Genomic DNA, 15,949 nt, shown 5'->3' on the forward strand with positions numbered 1-15,949 from the left:
AACAGATTTAATTTCTGTAAGTTAAAATACATTGCATAAGATGCCATATAAGTTTGGACTTTGAAAACTATTATTTTAAAACTATAATTCTATGCAGAATCCTTTCAGTTTTTTTGGGGACTATTGCAAAAAAAGTGCTATAGAACAACAACCTTTTTCAGAAACAAAACACCTGCCAGAATAAATGTTAAATTAATGTTTTTCAGCGTTTATATCCCAGATAATTTAGTTTGGTTTTTTTAAATGCAAGTATTAAGCTTCTTGAAATACAGGATATATCCTCATGGGGAAAAATTGTTTATGCATTCTAATCTTGACTTTACTTTTCTAGGATTTTTGGATTGTTTTGGAGCATGGTTTTGTTTAAAATAATTTAGGAAGATGAACTCAGAATGAACTGAATTAATCACTAGGGTTTGCACTTTGCAACAGGAACTGCTGCTTTGTCAATGAAAAAACTGAAACCCATTTAAGAGCCCGCCTGTGATTACTTGGCATGTGAGAGGTTGTCGTGAATGTCATTTGTGTTTCTAAATATAATTTCTTCTATTACTGCAAAGCAGTATGTAACAAGTAGAGGAGTGTGATTGGCATATGCAAATATTTCCTTAATGTATTAAATATTTATTCCTCTTGATAAGTCACTGAAGAAAAATTAGAGCTACAGCATGTTCAGTACATCCTGTTTTCATATGTGAAAAAGAAAATTACCAACACCAAGTTATACAATAAATGTAAAAACACAGGAAAATCAAATGCAAATTCTTTGAATTTTTGTCAGGCGCTAGTCAATGCTTTATGCCTGGAAAAGAAAAATCTGCCTTTGTGAGTTTTTCAGAACATACTCCTTTTTCAGATATTCTTTTGAAAAAAATACTGGAATAGCTTCTTAGTCTGTCACTCAACATTGTGGTATGAGAAATGGCCTCTTGATCACTTCTGCATTTCTTTCTCTCTGATTCAGGCTTGTGCTGTCAGGTGGTCTGACTTTTTTTCCCCCATCTTTATTAATATATTCAGCTGATCTCAGATCTGTGCAGTCTCTTTCCCTGCTGTAAATGTTAGGCACAAGGTCTCAGCTAGAAAGGTTGCTAGTACTTCTATTTATGAAGAACTTGATCTTGAAACTTTGAAGTGCAGTTATTGATTTTTATTTCTTTTCAATAAAACATTTTCATAAAAGATGAAAAGAAAATGGAGCAAAATTTTTCAGCAATGGAGAACTCTTGACTGACACACTAGCACTGATACTGAGATGGATCCATGAAGAAAGTACTGTATATTCAGATACTTCTGAAGTAGGAATTGCAAAGGAATCCAGAATTTCTTAAAATTATCAGTAGAAGTGTGACACTAAGTAATAAAGACATAAATGAATTTCTTCATTACTTTTTATTTAATAGTGAATATTTGTAATATTATGAATGTAGCATATGCTTTGTTTCTCCTAAAGAACTGATATAAATCAGACCTCTGTCCATCTACCAGCAGTTTTATGGATCTTCGTGTTTTGCTGATGACAGAAAATAGCCAATGACTTTTCTGGTTTAAATTAGTGACCCTCTCTGAAAGATTTGGTGGTATTATTTTTTTGCAGGAAGATACAGGAGAGATGAGAAGACTGCATTTTTCACATATCTATAAATATTACAGCAGGAAAGGCCATTTTAATACCCTGCTCTGACGTCTTATGTATTGCAGGGTGTAGATTTCATCTGACTACTCCTTCACTTTGCACCAATAATTTCTGACTGAACTAGAATGTACTTTTTTTCTTGAAATGCATCAGTCTTGGTTTAAAGTCTCTGCAGTGGTAAATATTGCCACGGTACATTTGAACTCAGCTGTATTTACCATTATTTTATAGCAGTGGTAAATATTCCAGGTGAATGTAGATATCCCTTTATTGCACGTTTTGGATGCCCTGTGTTGGCTCTAGCCCTTGCATTTCTGGTGTATGTGTCTGCTAGGTGAAACCCTGTAGTGTCACACATCTTTCATGGAATCTGTTGCTGACTGATTGTCTTGGTGAGTGACTGATCTGTCACTGGTGTTTCTGAATGCCTTTAGACGTGCAGCATCCTGACGTCTTTCTGTCGTTTGGTAGATCTGTTTTACGGTATGCTGAGATGGGAAATGTTCTCTTGGCATGCACCTCTTTGATTATAAACCTGCCAACTATGAAAAAATATTGTTGAAAATAGTATGAAAGCTGATGTGCAATTTCAAATGATAGTACAGAGCATCAGCTACTCCCCTGTGTGTTCTGTTGGAGTCTGGGTGTGATAAACCTGTGGTGCCTGGGCAGACCACACAAATTGTTCTGGCTTCCTCTCATCACTGGGGCTTTCTCAGTGGGGTGCAGTGCAGGCACCTCCGTGACTGTGAGTGCAGAGTCAGGATGACTCACCTGGATTGTGGTTATTTGACAGAATCACTGTTAGTCACAGAGGAAAAGTGGTGATGAATACCTGGCTTTATATGAAAGAGAATATTGCCCTTGATTGGGCAAGGGATTGCCTGAGAGTGGTACTGCTTATCTTTGTGAATTATGGGATTTGGTATTTGGTAACACTTGGAAAGAAAAATAATACAGAAAAGTTCTTGGTATGACTCAAGAAACTTAAAGTAATTTCCATCTGTCTTGCTATGTATTTATTTTAAATAGAACTAGCCCTTATCTTACCATTTTCTACAAACATTATTGCAAAGTAATCTCATGTTCTTATTTATTTACTTTTTTTTCCCCAACAAAGTGAAATGGCTGTTTCAAAGGCTATCTACTCTTACAAAAGAAACTACTTATCAAAAAAATTATCCTAGGAGACAAGGGAAATTGTTTGTACTTTACTGGTACCAAAGGGCTGATCTAATAAAAACAACTCTTCTAAGTCACCTCCATTGCACCATACAACTTCTAAGAAGGCAATGGTCATGACTGCAAATGAGTACTTTTAAGATTTCACACTTCTTCCAGGAAAATATATCTTCTTTGGGTTGCTAAATAAGACTTTACTTCTGTATATAAATCATAGGACAGCACTGAAATGATTTTGATTGGATGTATTACTGCCTTTTATTAATAAAAAACAACCACACAAAACAGACAAACAAAGCTTTTTTTATTTAGTGATGCCTATTCTTAATGATTCTCTTTCAACAATATAGTGAAAGAAATGAGCTTTTCTGAGGATGTATTTATATTTATTTGTTATTAAAGAGTGGAATGGTCTGTTTCCCCAGTGGAGTAGGGGCACTGGAGATGTGTGTTAAGGCCTGAACATAATCATAAAGGATGCAGAAAATAGAATGGATTAGTGAAGATACAAAATGCTGAAGGTACCAGGCTCTTTCAGAAAGCTTTTATGTTAATAGATTATTGAATTTCATCTTCTGTTTTATCACTGCATAGATTAATACAAAGTAATATATATGAATGGATAGAAAAGGTTCCCTTTCTACACAAAGGGAATTTCTATACGTGATGAATATTGAGCTATTATCACTCAAAAAAATGTTACAGCAGATATTTCTGTTTCAAATGTCAGAATAGTAGTTATTGAAAGAGCAAATAAAACCTTAAATGGAAATAGAGAATAAAATGGAAATACTGTTGCTGCTGTACAGATTCATGGTTCACTTGCATCTTGAATACAATATGCTGATCTCTCTTACATCTCAGCAGGCTCTAGGAGAATACATAAGATTTATTAAAAGCACTGAGCAAGGATTTCTCAGGTTGGAAAATGGGCAGAGGTGGGAAAGAAGGGAAATAAAACACAGATCATTACATTTTGAGTGGTATAAAGCAGGAATTCAAAGGCACAGCTGTGGACTGGAAGTGTCCCTGAGCTGCAAGTCATTGCAAGTGGTGTAATGCTGTGTGGAAAATCTGCAGGGATTTACTCCTTCCTGGATAATCACTGGAGACCACTGTGCAGAGACAGGGTAGTGACTAGGAATAACACAGCAGCAGGCTGACAGATGTGCTTATTCAAAGTTATATCTTCATTTGTCCTGATCTAGGAGAGTTTTCGTATGGCTGGTGTTGTATAATTTCACAAGTAAGTTATAAGGCAATGGCAAAGCAAATAAGCAAAGCAAACCAAAATGCTCTTAAACAACCCCCCCTTACATTGGCATGGATCCATTTCGTGTGAAGGATAATTTAACTTATTTGGTACTGAACTAGAAAAAATAGAAGTGAATGCCTTGGGGAAGAAAGCAAATCAATGATATAGAACAATCAGAATTCAAGTTTTTATGAGCACAAATAGCGTGATGAGAAATATGAAGAGAGACTTGACTGTTTTACCCTACCCCCAACTTTCTTTCCATCAAGAAAGATTCTATTGACATGTTGATGATTCATTTTCTGTTGTCTCTGGTTTATTACAGCCCTATTTTTCCTCTTGTAGGTTAACAGAACCTTCTGGATATTTAACAGATGGACCTATAAATTATAAATATAAAACTAAATGCACATGGTTAATTGAAGGATAGTAAGTATCTGTTTTCATAGCTTAAATTTTCTGAACAGTTTGGTACTGGGTGTTCTAGAGATCAAAAGAACTCCTCACATAGAGACTGCATGAGGATACAATATGAACAGTTTTGTGTTTTGTTAGTTTGTTTTGATTTTGTTTGAATTAAAAAAAAAATGGTATTAGGACTTACAGGATTGCTTAGAGTTGGCCAAATTCCATTCCCACTCTAATTGCTGGCAAAGATTAGGCTGACATCGGTATTTGGCCAGTGCTGCAGGTCCTCAAAACCCAGTGATAAATTTGTTGTGTATTTGAGTACCTTTAGATAAGTTCCAAAAGCAGTTACAGAATCCCTTTGTTTAACTCATTACCTGACTTACCTTATTTAACTCATATTAGTGATAAATTAGGAATAGCCTGAAGTACAGAATGCTTATTCAGTTATGTTTCTCAAAAGTTAGTGCTTCTATAAAGTGTTTTGTTTTGCATTCAACATTTGCTCATGTACTTAGTTTTGAAATAGTTTTATGCCTACAGTTTAGATACCTTATGCCTGTTGCTGATTTTTCAGTTTATGCGGTACAGAAACATACAGACATGTCTCTCATTATTTCTTCAGACATAAATTAGTGTGGCTAAGTGTTGATGGCACAAATTGGTTACATTTCAGGAGGATTCCCGCCACCTCCCAGGATATGGGTCAAGATTTTGCTGACTCTAGTTCACACTTCTGCTAACATTCTCGAAGAAAGTTAGCTCCTTCTGTATTTCCATGTTGCCATAATCTTAATTTACCTTGGATATCTGCTGTACTGCTGCAGTTCAGAAATGATGGGTCTGATCTAACTTTGGTCTGCATACATGCAGACAGTAATTTAAACAAAGCAGCAGTGAAATTGTGGTGTTTGTAAAATCATTTAAATTGAATCTTTATTATCTAGAAGACCAGGCTATAGCTGAATATGTGTCTGAACTAGCTAGAATTCTCTTTTTACTCAGGCAGGCTAGCTCAGGAACATTTGTACTGCACTAAAGTGGAAACATGCCTTAGCACTGTAGTCAAACTCTGCTTTGAAGCTGTTCCCACTCCACTCCTCCTGTTCTCAGGAGATGGCAGAGTGGGCAGCTGGAGGAATCGATGTGCTGCACAGTCTGGGGAGGAGTAAAACAACCAGTGCCAAATGTCAGCACACAAGGAAGTCACATATGTGTATAATCCTCTGTCTTAAAAAAATGAACAAAGAGCTCTTTCCAAAGGATCTGCCACAAAACCCCACGTTTTCCAAACTGACAAATTGCACTCAAACCTGTCAGTGGAGAGGAGAACTACAAGAAAATAATAATTATGTTTCATGAAAAAAGAAATAAATAAATAAGTAAAAGTAAAAATGTCCAGTAATCCTGAGATATGTGAAAATTCCCCTTTCAGAAAATTTACAGGTCTGTTTGGACCTCAGCCAAAGTCTGGTGACATTTCCCATGTGTTGCGAGAAGAGGGGAGGCAGGCACTTGCACTGATATTGGTTTCAATTTTATATTTGTGTTTTAAGATTTTTATTTTCAATAATTAGTGTAATACTGGAAAGATGAGGTGCAGGTGATTTTTATCTTGAAAGATTCATTAAAGTTCATACCCCTGACATTGTAAATTAAATTTAGTGTATTAAAATGAGATATTTTAATTGCTCTAAATTTGTTGTTCTGAATGCTGATAAAATCTGGTGAATCTAAGCCTCTTATTAACTTTAGGGATTATTAGCTGTTGACTGAATTTGTTATTTTTAAATTTTTTAAGATAAGGGGAAATATTTGTTTGCCCTGGCTTTTGTTATTTAACACATTGAAATATTTACTTACTACTCAAAAAAATGTTTTAACAGAGTTATATTGGCATGATCAATTCTATGTCAGTTTTTGATCTTATGATCTCAGTAATTCTGTAAATAATGTGTTACATCAATGCTCTTTTTCAGCCCAAATGCGATACTAAGATTAAGATTTAATCACTTTGCCACAGAATGTAGCTGGGACCATATGTATGTATATGATGGAGATTCAATATATGCACCTTTAATAGCTGTATTTAGGTGAGTGTATTTACTAATCTTTCTGTCCATGTAGTCATGTATGAACATTTTCAGTTATTGGAGAAAAAAGTAGCATTAGAGGCTTTAATGTTAACTAGCTTGCTTTCTTATCTTAATATTATTGGGAACGTGTATGTAAAATTGTATTAGAATGCATTCCAAAATGTTACAGTTTTGGTTAGATAATCATAGCAGAAATCCATTATTTGGCTACTTTTCTGCTGACATTGTATGGAATGTTAATGCTTATACACAGGCACTTTCCTGGAAGCTCCAACTTACCTTGCAGGCACATGGACAAGTTTTATATACCTTGTATACCTTTTTCTTTAAAAAAAAAAAAAGTTTTAAAATTATATTTATGACTCATCTTGTTTGTATAGTTAACCAGAAGAATATAGAACTCCTTCTTTCCTATTTTTTTCCCCTAAATGTGCCAAAGATTGCTTAAAAACATTTTTTTCCTTCTCTTTTCCAGTGGTCTAATAGTCCCTGAAGTGCGTGGAAATGAAACTGTTCCTGAAGTGGTTACTACATCTGGCTATGCATTGCTGCACTTTTTTAGTGATGCTGCATATAACCTGACAGGTTTTAACATTTTTTATTCGTAAGTATTTTCATACTAAATAATTACCTTTGTTTTTTTCAATAGTGTAAGAGTCATTCTCAGTGGTGAGTGTCTAAAACCAGGAGGCTGGGCTAGTTATAAATTATGAAGGTGTGAGTTAGGGGAAAAAACTGCCTAGAGACAGAGTATGGTTTTTTTGAGTGAAGTCACATGGCCATTCCCAGAGTATGTTTTTCCTGTGCCATATGGAACTAGAATGTATCCCCTCCAGTGTTTATCCAACACATATAGTTGTCATATGGACTAGAAGGGAGATTATATCTGCTGTCATATAAATTCCCTTCTCTTGAACTGGGATCATCTGTTGCTTGATTTTTCTTGCTGAATATACTATGGCTTTTGAAACCTTCTAAGCAATTCCACTTGGAATTTTTGTGCCAGCCACAAAGATTTAATTAAATTTCTTTTCCTCTTCTTGGGTATTTTCCCTCCCATTTCCATCTCAGTCTACTCTCTGCCTTCGTAGATCTTATCTGCACTATGTCTTTTAGTTTCTGTGATGGCAAAGTCTAATCTGATATGACCATGATTGCTTTTGTCCAGCCTTCTTTCCTGTGTCAGCAGCTCTGAAGATGCATCCAGCAGACCTGAGCCTTTTCCTTTTTATATGCACCATTTGTTTGCAACTTGTGTCTCCCTTGGGATGTGCATGTGACACCTGCAACATCTCTTCATATTGCATACCTTGGTTCAAGAGGGAATTGCTTGCTCCTGTTGGACCTGTTCCTTCATGTGACAGTTTTTCCATGATTGAAGATATGTCTGTTCCTTTCTCTCAATCCCTTCAAATTCTGAAACAGCAGTTATGGGATGTGGTGGCCAGCCCTGCATTTCCTGTGTTGAAATCCATGTAATATTTTTGTCATGTTCTTTATTAGTTAAAAATTCCTATTTGGGTTTCTGACCGTAGCTTTGCTCTTGGCACAGTACTTGGTACATTGTCTGTGGGAAGATTATTGTTGTAATTTGCAGCAGATTGCCCACCTTTGACCAGATAATAAATAGCTATTCACAGTTTGGGAAATCTCACTATATATATTGCATTGGAAATGGCAGCCTAGAATTCTGGGTATTCTTAATTTTTGTCAGTTGACATCAGTAAAATGCAATCACCTGGCAGAGTTTCTGTTGTAATTAGTTACATTTTTCAGTTATCCCTGAAGCTTTTATTACACTTTTTAAATTTGTCTTGGGAGCAAATGGCAATAAGATTTGGCATTCTTAAGAAATGAGTGTATGTGCATTCTTTCATTACTTTGTAATGTGTTGCATGCTGCATATCATTACCTAATCATTTTTTGTAGATTTAAAATAAATGAAAAAACTTGCCAGTTTTTAATTCCATTACATATGTAACTCATGAAGAACTCTGTTCTTTTGTGTCTTTTATTGCAATGGATACTTTAAAAACATTTTTTTAATAAAACAACAGTAACATCTTAAAGAAGTACCTACAATTAATTTTTATGACTGCATTAGCTTTGCTTCTGTCACTGGTCTATTGCACTCTGCTTCTGTTATCCTCTTCCATAATTTTTGACTTCATCTTGATGGACCACTTGTATTCCTTTATTTTGGGGAAGACAGAAACACAGAATGTATGACTGAAGTGCAAGCAACTGTAATTACTCCAGAACAGTTTGAGTAAATTTTCTGTTCCTTGGAGTCAGGCAACTTTCTTCCAATTCTGTGGATCCAGTTTTCTCATTTTGTTTGAATCCTTAATGAACCAGTTGGAGTGGGAAATGGTCTACTTTCCAGCTAATATCTCCTGATGGAAAACTTAACTTCACCCTCCTGCAGAACACTCCCAATGAGGTTGAGGGAGAGGTTCCTCACAGCTGTTAATGTGTTACCAGGTAAAACTCTCAGGAAATTTGGAATGATGGTCAGATGTGGAATTTTTTATTTTAGCAGTGTAACAGAATCAGTCCTTTAAGAAGTGAGTCTATAGAAGACAAAAACACGTCTCCTCACTGTCCTACCACAGCTACATCTTGCCAAAGGCCAGCCTTGAAAAATTCTTTGCTAACTTTTAACAGCTCTTTTTTTCATTCAGTTAGAGCTTCATTCAGTAAGGAAGCCTGTGAACAGTAGTCATCTCTCACATCTGCAGGGAGTGGTCTGTATTATCATCAGAGGTTTGTAGTAACACTTTATTCTGAGTTTGCTCTGAGTCATCAAAAAAAGTTTCAAATCCTATTTGGACTTCTTCAGGCACGTACTCCCTGAGTTCATGGAAACTCTTGCACCCACATACTTCCATGTCCTCCATCTTCCCTCATTTCAAGGAGTTGCCTGCATTTCTGGAACCACTTTACTTAATTTTGCACTCCAGTTGCCTGTGATCTCAGTGTTTGGTAGGGTGTATCCCAGAAATGCTAACTCTCAAAACAGTCACAGAGTTCTTTCAGCCTAGGCTCTCCTTTTTTTACATCATGGACTGCAGAGTTAAGGTGGCTCTTTTATCAAGGATTCAAAGCATGAAGTGCTACCTGTAAGTAGTTTCAGGATATTAGCCATCATGTATTTTTCCTTATTTGTTTTTCCCTCTTTATGTTAGGCATACTGTTTATCGTATGGACCAAAGCTACTCAGGGGAACCCTTTAAGTGTATGCCTCTGGTGGAGAGTTTAAACTCAATTACTTCCAGTGTGGTTGTTTCTAGAAATAACAAACCTTTGAATGGACTGAGTGCTTATACTGGAATACAGGAGAAAAATAGGCAGTTATCTGTCCAAGCAGGGCCTGTCCTTCTGCTTAATGTCAGTATTTGTTGCAGTGCAAGGTATTTGTGATCCTGAGTGCATCACAGACTTTGTATGTAAGATTGGATCAACACCTTTTGAGCTCGTTTGTCTGTAAAATCATCATTAAACTTGTGTTTTATCAGTACACAGAAATTTTTCATGGTAAAATTAATTTTTCATGGTAAAATAATTATTTTATCTAACAAATACTGCTGAGTGCTGTCAGATGAAACCAATGTTATCAGCTCATGGGTCATCATTTCCCTTATCTATGTATTTTTTTTTCCAGAATTAACTCTTGCCCTAATAACTGCTCAGAGCATGGCAAGTGCACAACCAGTGTGTCTGTACCGAGCCGGGTGTACTGTGAGTGTGACAAGTACTGGAAGGGAGAGGCCTGTGACATTCCCTACTGCAAAGCCAACTGTGGGAGTCCAGATCACGGCTACTGTGACCTGACAGGAGAGAAGCTCTGTGTTTGCAATGACAGCTGGCAAGGTAAGGCTTGCTTTGTTTAGTGTCTAGGTCATTTGATTTCCTCCCTTGCCCTCTTTATATGTCACATCATTGCATCATATTTTTAATGTTTCCTGAAGTATCCACTGTTTGCTTTTTGTTGGGTATTACTTGTAGCAGCCTCTCAATGAAAAAGGAAGGTGAACCACTTTGTTATAATGGTACAAGAGTGTCTGTGGGGGCTAATGGATGTACTGTAAGCATGTGGTGCAGTTTTACTCCCAGTACCATAAACCATTGTTTTTCATTACAGATAAATTATTTAAGATCCTAAATGTTTAATTCACTTACTATAATTATGCTAGATGCTTGTGGATTTTTTTAATTGTTTACCACTTCTGTTACAAGTCTCAATTGGCTTAGCTTGCTATGCTTAGAAATTGCCATTCTCTTAATAGAAATATTAAAATCCCACCAGATTACTTAGCTGATATGCCCTCTTCCCATGACTTCCTGCCTCTCTTCTGTTTTACTGCTGTTTCTTTTGGCATGTCAAAGGAAATGACTTTTTAACTCCTATTAGCTGTCACACCTGTTACTCCACAGTCATGATGAGATCTAATGCATTCCACTTCTTAATAATTAATGGGTTGTTCATTCAAAGGCAGTCAGTGCACCCACATAAGGGAAGTGGTTTAGCAATATGATCATTGAATGGGAATAGTGTAGACTTATTACTGACTCCTTTAAAACCTTCCAGGACTGTAGTGCACAAAAAAGATCCTGAAGGCTTAATCTCTATCCAGAAGTTGTCAGTATTTACAGCAAAAGAAGCCCTTTTATTTGTGCATGTATCCCTTGGAATGTCAAACTGCTGAGTGCAAAATGGGGAAATGTCACAAATCTTTAGAAGTGCTTTTTACGCTATACCTTCAGATACAGTGTTATGAACTTAATTAGAACTTTTAAGCACAAAATAAAATTCAAAATCTGACTACTGCTGCCAATACCTTCCTTTCACTTAGCATTTCTGTAAATACTAGCTCCTCACTCTTTCCTACAGATCATGTAAAGATAATATGCTTCATTGTTCCTTAGATTTTCACTGAATATACATAGATCTATTTTTTTTTTTCAATTCTGTCATAGTTGAGCATTGATTTATTTATATTTATTTATATTTCTTGGTTTATTTATACCTGCATTCTCTGTAGTTTCTACACTGACACCATCTTCTTTGCAGATTATTTGCAGTGCTGGAATCATAAATTTTTCTCTTGCTGCCTGACAAGTTTTTCTTCTGTTTGGTGATTCAGACCAAGTGGCTGAAGGGTCTTGATTTGTATGCTTTAGGAGAGAATTTCATGTTTCATTTTTTATTACTATTTCCTTTTTATCTTCTTTTGAGTAACTTTAATGCCTGTATTAAAAAAAAAAAAAAATTATTGAATTGCATTGATTTGGATGTATAATAATTAGAACCCCTGATTCAGAATAGAAATCCCAGAATTTATTTTACTGCATGGAGTTTTTATTTTGCAATGGTGACATCTTGTGGTTATTTTTGAAGGAGCAGCTCTGAAGAACACGAGACATTTCTGCAAAACAAGTATTCTGAGGAAGGAGAATCCTTTTGGGTAGTCTTTGGGATGGAATAAACTTCTTTGAGTACAAAGTAGGGTCCTCTGATTATTAGATATGTCTTGTGGAATTTAATAGAAGCTTCTTGTAGATACTTGTAGCTGGCTGCTGGTTTTACAAATACAGAATAAATCTTTGATAAAAACTTTTAGACTTTGAAGACAAATAATTGCCACAATTTTTATTTTTAACAGACATTGCATTTAACAAAACATGCACTAGTTAAACGCATTGTTTTTCTAAAAATCGTGGTATTTTTAATAATGTTAGTAATCTTAAATATTTTTGAGGTGGCTGGTGTAAGAACAATGTATTTACAGAAAATCTGGTTAATTTAAAATATTCACCCAACATAAGGGAGGCTGAACTTTTCCCAAAGGAGTATTTTCTTGGTGAGTTCTGTACCATATTGCACTGTTCCTTTTGGCTAGTCTTGATGTTATCTAACAGAATGTGTCAATGCCTGCTGATAAAAGGCTGTGGATATAATTCAGGGAGGAAAAAAATATGCCTTAAAACTATTGACTTGCTCTCCTTTTCTTTGCTAGGCACATGTAAAAGAGAAATGGGGACATGGCTGAGACCAAAGTGGTGGCTCTTGCACAATCTGACCTATTAAGAATTTTACAGAAAGATGCTTTTGCTGAGTATTTGCAGCTAGAAGATTCTCTTTGATACCAGGAACACCATGTCTTGGATTGTTTCAGGCTATAAAGGAGCAGAGAGATTTCCAAACAGTTTAAAACTTCTGTGACAGGTGAAAAAAATTCAGGATGACTGGAAGAAACAGTTCCACATTTTTAAGAGGGTTAAGTGGACTGTCTTTGAAAACTCTGAAAACATTGCTGACTCCTGGGTGTAGACAGAGGGGAAAAAAAGGAGTTGAAGGCTCTCTTGAAGCTAAGAGAAACTTTACTTTGATACTTTGATCATTGAACATCAGCACTGGAAGAAAAAGGGGAATCTGTTAGAGAGGAATTACAGGGTGTGTTTAGATTAGACTTTAAGAGGATCAGTAGGGTACCTTCAAAACAAATGTGATCCTTCATGTTTATTGTGTTTTGGATTGCATTGTGAGATGGTTTGGGAACAGAGGAAGTGCATTCCTTTTATAAGGAATTACACCAAAAATGGGCTCTAGGGCTGCACATAATGCACACCAGCCCCAAACAGACTGTTTAATCCAAAGTTAAAACTCCAATAAAATTTCTGGAACATGTATGGTTCCCCCTACAGAGCTGCTCCTAGCAGATAGAAATGTAGCACAAGACCAGATTCTGAAATTAAACTAATTAACTTTGAAATAAGTCTATTAGCAATTCAGGCAGCTTGAATTTTATAACATCTCTCTAGGGAAAAATGAGCCTTTCTGTAAGGAGAAGAGTCAACAATGAAAGTATAAAAGGAGCTATGACTACTGTGGTGTAAAATCAGTGTTTTGCTTGATTGGTACTATGGCATTTATTCTAACAACATCTTGAGTATGGCCAGAACAACTCTGCCAGTGCCTATCTCAGGTTATCCTGGAAGGACTCACTGGATTTGGGATTGTTCCCAGTTTTCAGTGGAAGGCTTTGATGCCAAACTCTCTTGTTTGGCCTGCCTTATTCCCCAATGCTGAGATTTAGTAAAGCTGTGCTTCTGCAGTGCTGGTTTATTGAAACTGCTGGGGAAGGTTTGAGATGGGGGTCAGGCAGCAGCAGGTGAAATGCAGCACTGGGAAGAGCTTGTGCCAAACACTTGGAGGTCTGAAATCTGAGATTTTGGCCTGTTGTGCCTGGATGTTCTTGAACAGATAACACACAAGTCTGAGTCTTCAGAGATGAGGACCTGTGATGTAACATTTGCTTTGGACAGAGCTGTTTTTGGAAGGAAAAAGAAAATAGAAGCAGGTTTCTTATATAATTATTCTGCCCTGTGATAATGCCCTCTTTGTATCAATTTTGCTTTTCAGGTCATCTCCTGGACAAGTATCAGTTCAGAAAGGAGAAACTGCAGTTTTACAGTCTGGGAAATGTCCTTTTAAATATATGTGGATTTATACTGCATATACATATAAAGACACATATCCAAGGAATCTTTTTGTCCCCCAATTTTAAGTTAAATTCCTATTTCTGTGCTCCATATTTGTAGTTTTTCTTTTTTAAATGTTGATCATAGACATGAGAGTTTGTCTATGAAAAGTTTACATCTGTAGAATAGATAGGAATTGTCTTGTAATGAATGGTTATTTCATATGTACTGGATATGTTCTTTAGATTTATCTTCAGCTGAAATTTAACAATTTGACAAGCATCCTTGGAGGACTGTGCAATTTATAAACAGGATATAGCTGTCAGAATTAGAAATTTAGTGTCTGAAAATTGTGTGAGAAATATCATGTGTCCTTACTGCAAGAGAAAGAACATCACAGGTAAATGAAGAGGCAGCTCCAGTTTTAAATACCTTTATGGTGTCACTTGACAATTAGTGAAAGTGAGTTAAGCAGAATTTATTTGATTTGTTTCTCTAAATGGCTGCATTAAAGGGGTTGATAATGCTCTCTATGTCTAATTAGAATGAGATTTAGGAAGGGAGTCCCCTGCTATTTGTGAGTTTTAATGAAAAATGTAATCCATTTAGAATAAATCTATGACCTAAATATTTATTTAAAAAGCATACACTTAAATGCAGTAAAATAGAACTTGATTAAAATGATGATCCCAAGCAATACTCTGTCCTCAACACAAGAAGTAGATATTGCTGATCTCCCTGATAAGGTAAGATGCTAAATTTACTTTATTATCTGTAGCAGCTTCATTTAAGATTAGGAAGAAAGTGATTTATGCCGCTCAAAAACTGTTAGCTTCATTTCAGCACTGTGTAGAGTTCTAGACCATAACTTGAGGAAAGAAATAATGAAACATATATTGTGATTAATAACAAAAGAGCTGAAATCTGAATTTATCACTGTAGTTCATACAAAGCTAGTCTGTAAGAAAATTGACATGAAAATGTAGTATATTTTATTTGAACCGCAGCTTTTGATGACAGGAAATCATTGAAACTGAAGAGTGCAGTGCATACATAAGGAAACAGTAAGGGGAACTCAGCTGCTTCAGCATGAAATGTGTGTGGGTGTGCTGAACATGTATGGAAAGGTATCAGTGCTCCTTAAAGGCTCATTTTGGGACTGATATTGTTACATCATTTTTGTAATCTACCTATAAGGCTGCTAATGAAATCTGGTAATACAAAGGTGGAAGGTACTTTAAATATGAAGCAGAACTAGAATATCCTGCAAAGAAAGTCTGCAAGTAATATGTGGGATTTAATTACTTCAGTATAAATTGTAAATTAATATGTTTAGAGACTAAGAGTGTTAAGAATTTATTTTATAGTCTAGGATTAAAATGTGGGAAGTGGCATGGGAGAAAACTTGCTTGTCTATCTCAATTAGAACATGAAATTAACATTAATAATTTTAACTCTGGAAACTCCAAAGTGCCAAGTGCACCGGTAGGATGATCAGTCAGAGAAATTTCAGTTAAATATATGAAAACATTAGTAGTATGCTTCATGTTTTGTTAATACAGTTTCATGAATACAAATAGGAGCAGGCTCAGAGGGAGAACCATTAGGATGGACAGGGCTATAGAAGGCACTAACAGAGCATGGTTTGTTTAAACAAGAAAAATCAAGGCTGGGAGGGAAGAGTGTTGCTGTTTATAAACATTTGTGGGGTGTATAGACAGACCAGGTCTTTAACTACAGTGATAGCAACACTGGTAGAAGAAAAATTGGGATAAACTGGTCATCAATACATCATTTGTGAATTGGAAGGAATTAGAGCTGACAAGTTTTCTGGAAGTTGCTAGCAGAGATACTGGAGCTTGGTACCTTGCTGCCATTAGGATGGAG

At 35.9% G+C, this 15,949-nt stretch overlaps 1 protein-coding gene across 4 annotated transcripts in view; it reads left to right on the forward strand.

The window, feature by feature from the left end:
• The window catches only part of ATRNL1 (attractin like 1), a 431,935-nt gene that overhangs the window by 34,711 nt on the left and 381,275 nt on the right, over nucleotides 1-15,949 (forward strand). For all 4 annotated transcript variants that reach the window (XM_015633605.3, XM_019007290.2, XM_033515621.1 and 1 more), the window contains exons 2-5: nucleotides 4,419-4,502; nucleotides 6,461-6,574; nucleotides 7,053-7,181; nucleotides 10,242-10,450. In XM_015633605.3, coding sequence (XP_015489091.1) covers nucleotides 4,419-4,502; nucleotides 6,461-6,574; nucleotides 7,053-7,181; nucleotides 10,242-10,450 — 536 coding nt within the window. The remainder of the gene's footprint in view (nucleotides 1-4,418; nucleotides 4,503-6,460; nucleotides 6,575-7,052; nucleotides 7,182-10,241; nucleotides 10,451-15,949) is intronic.

The sequence above is a fragment of the Parus major genome, chromosome 6 (assembly GCF_001522545.3).
Source record: "Parus major isolate Abel chromosome 6, Parus_major1.1, whole genome shotgun sequence".
NCBI classification, from domain to species: Eukaryota; Metazoa; Chordata; class Aves; order Passeriformes; family Paridae; genus Parus; species Parus major.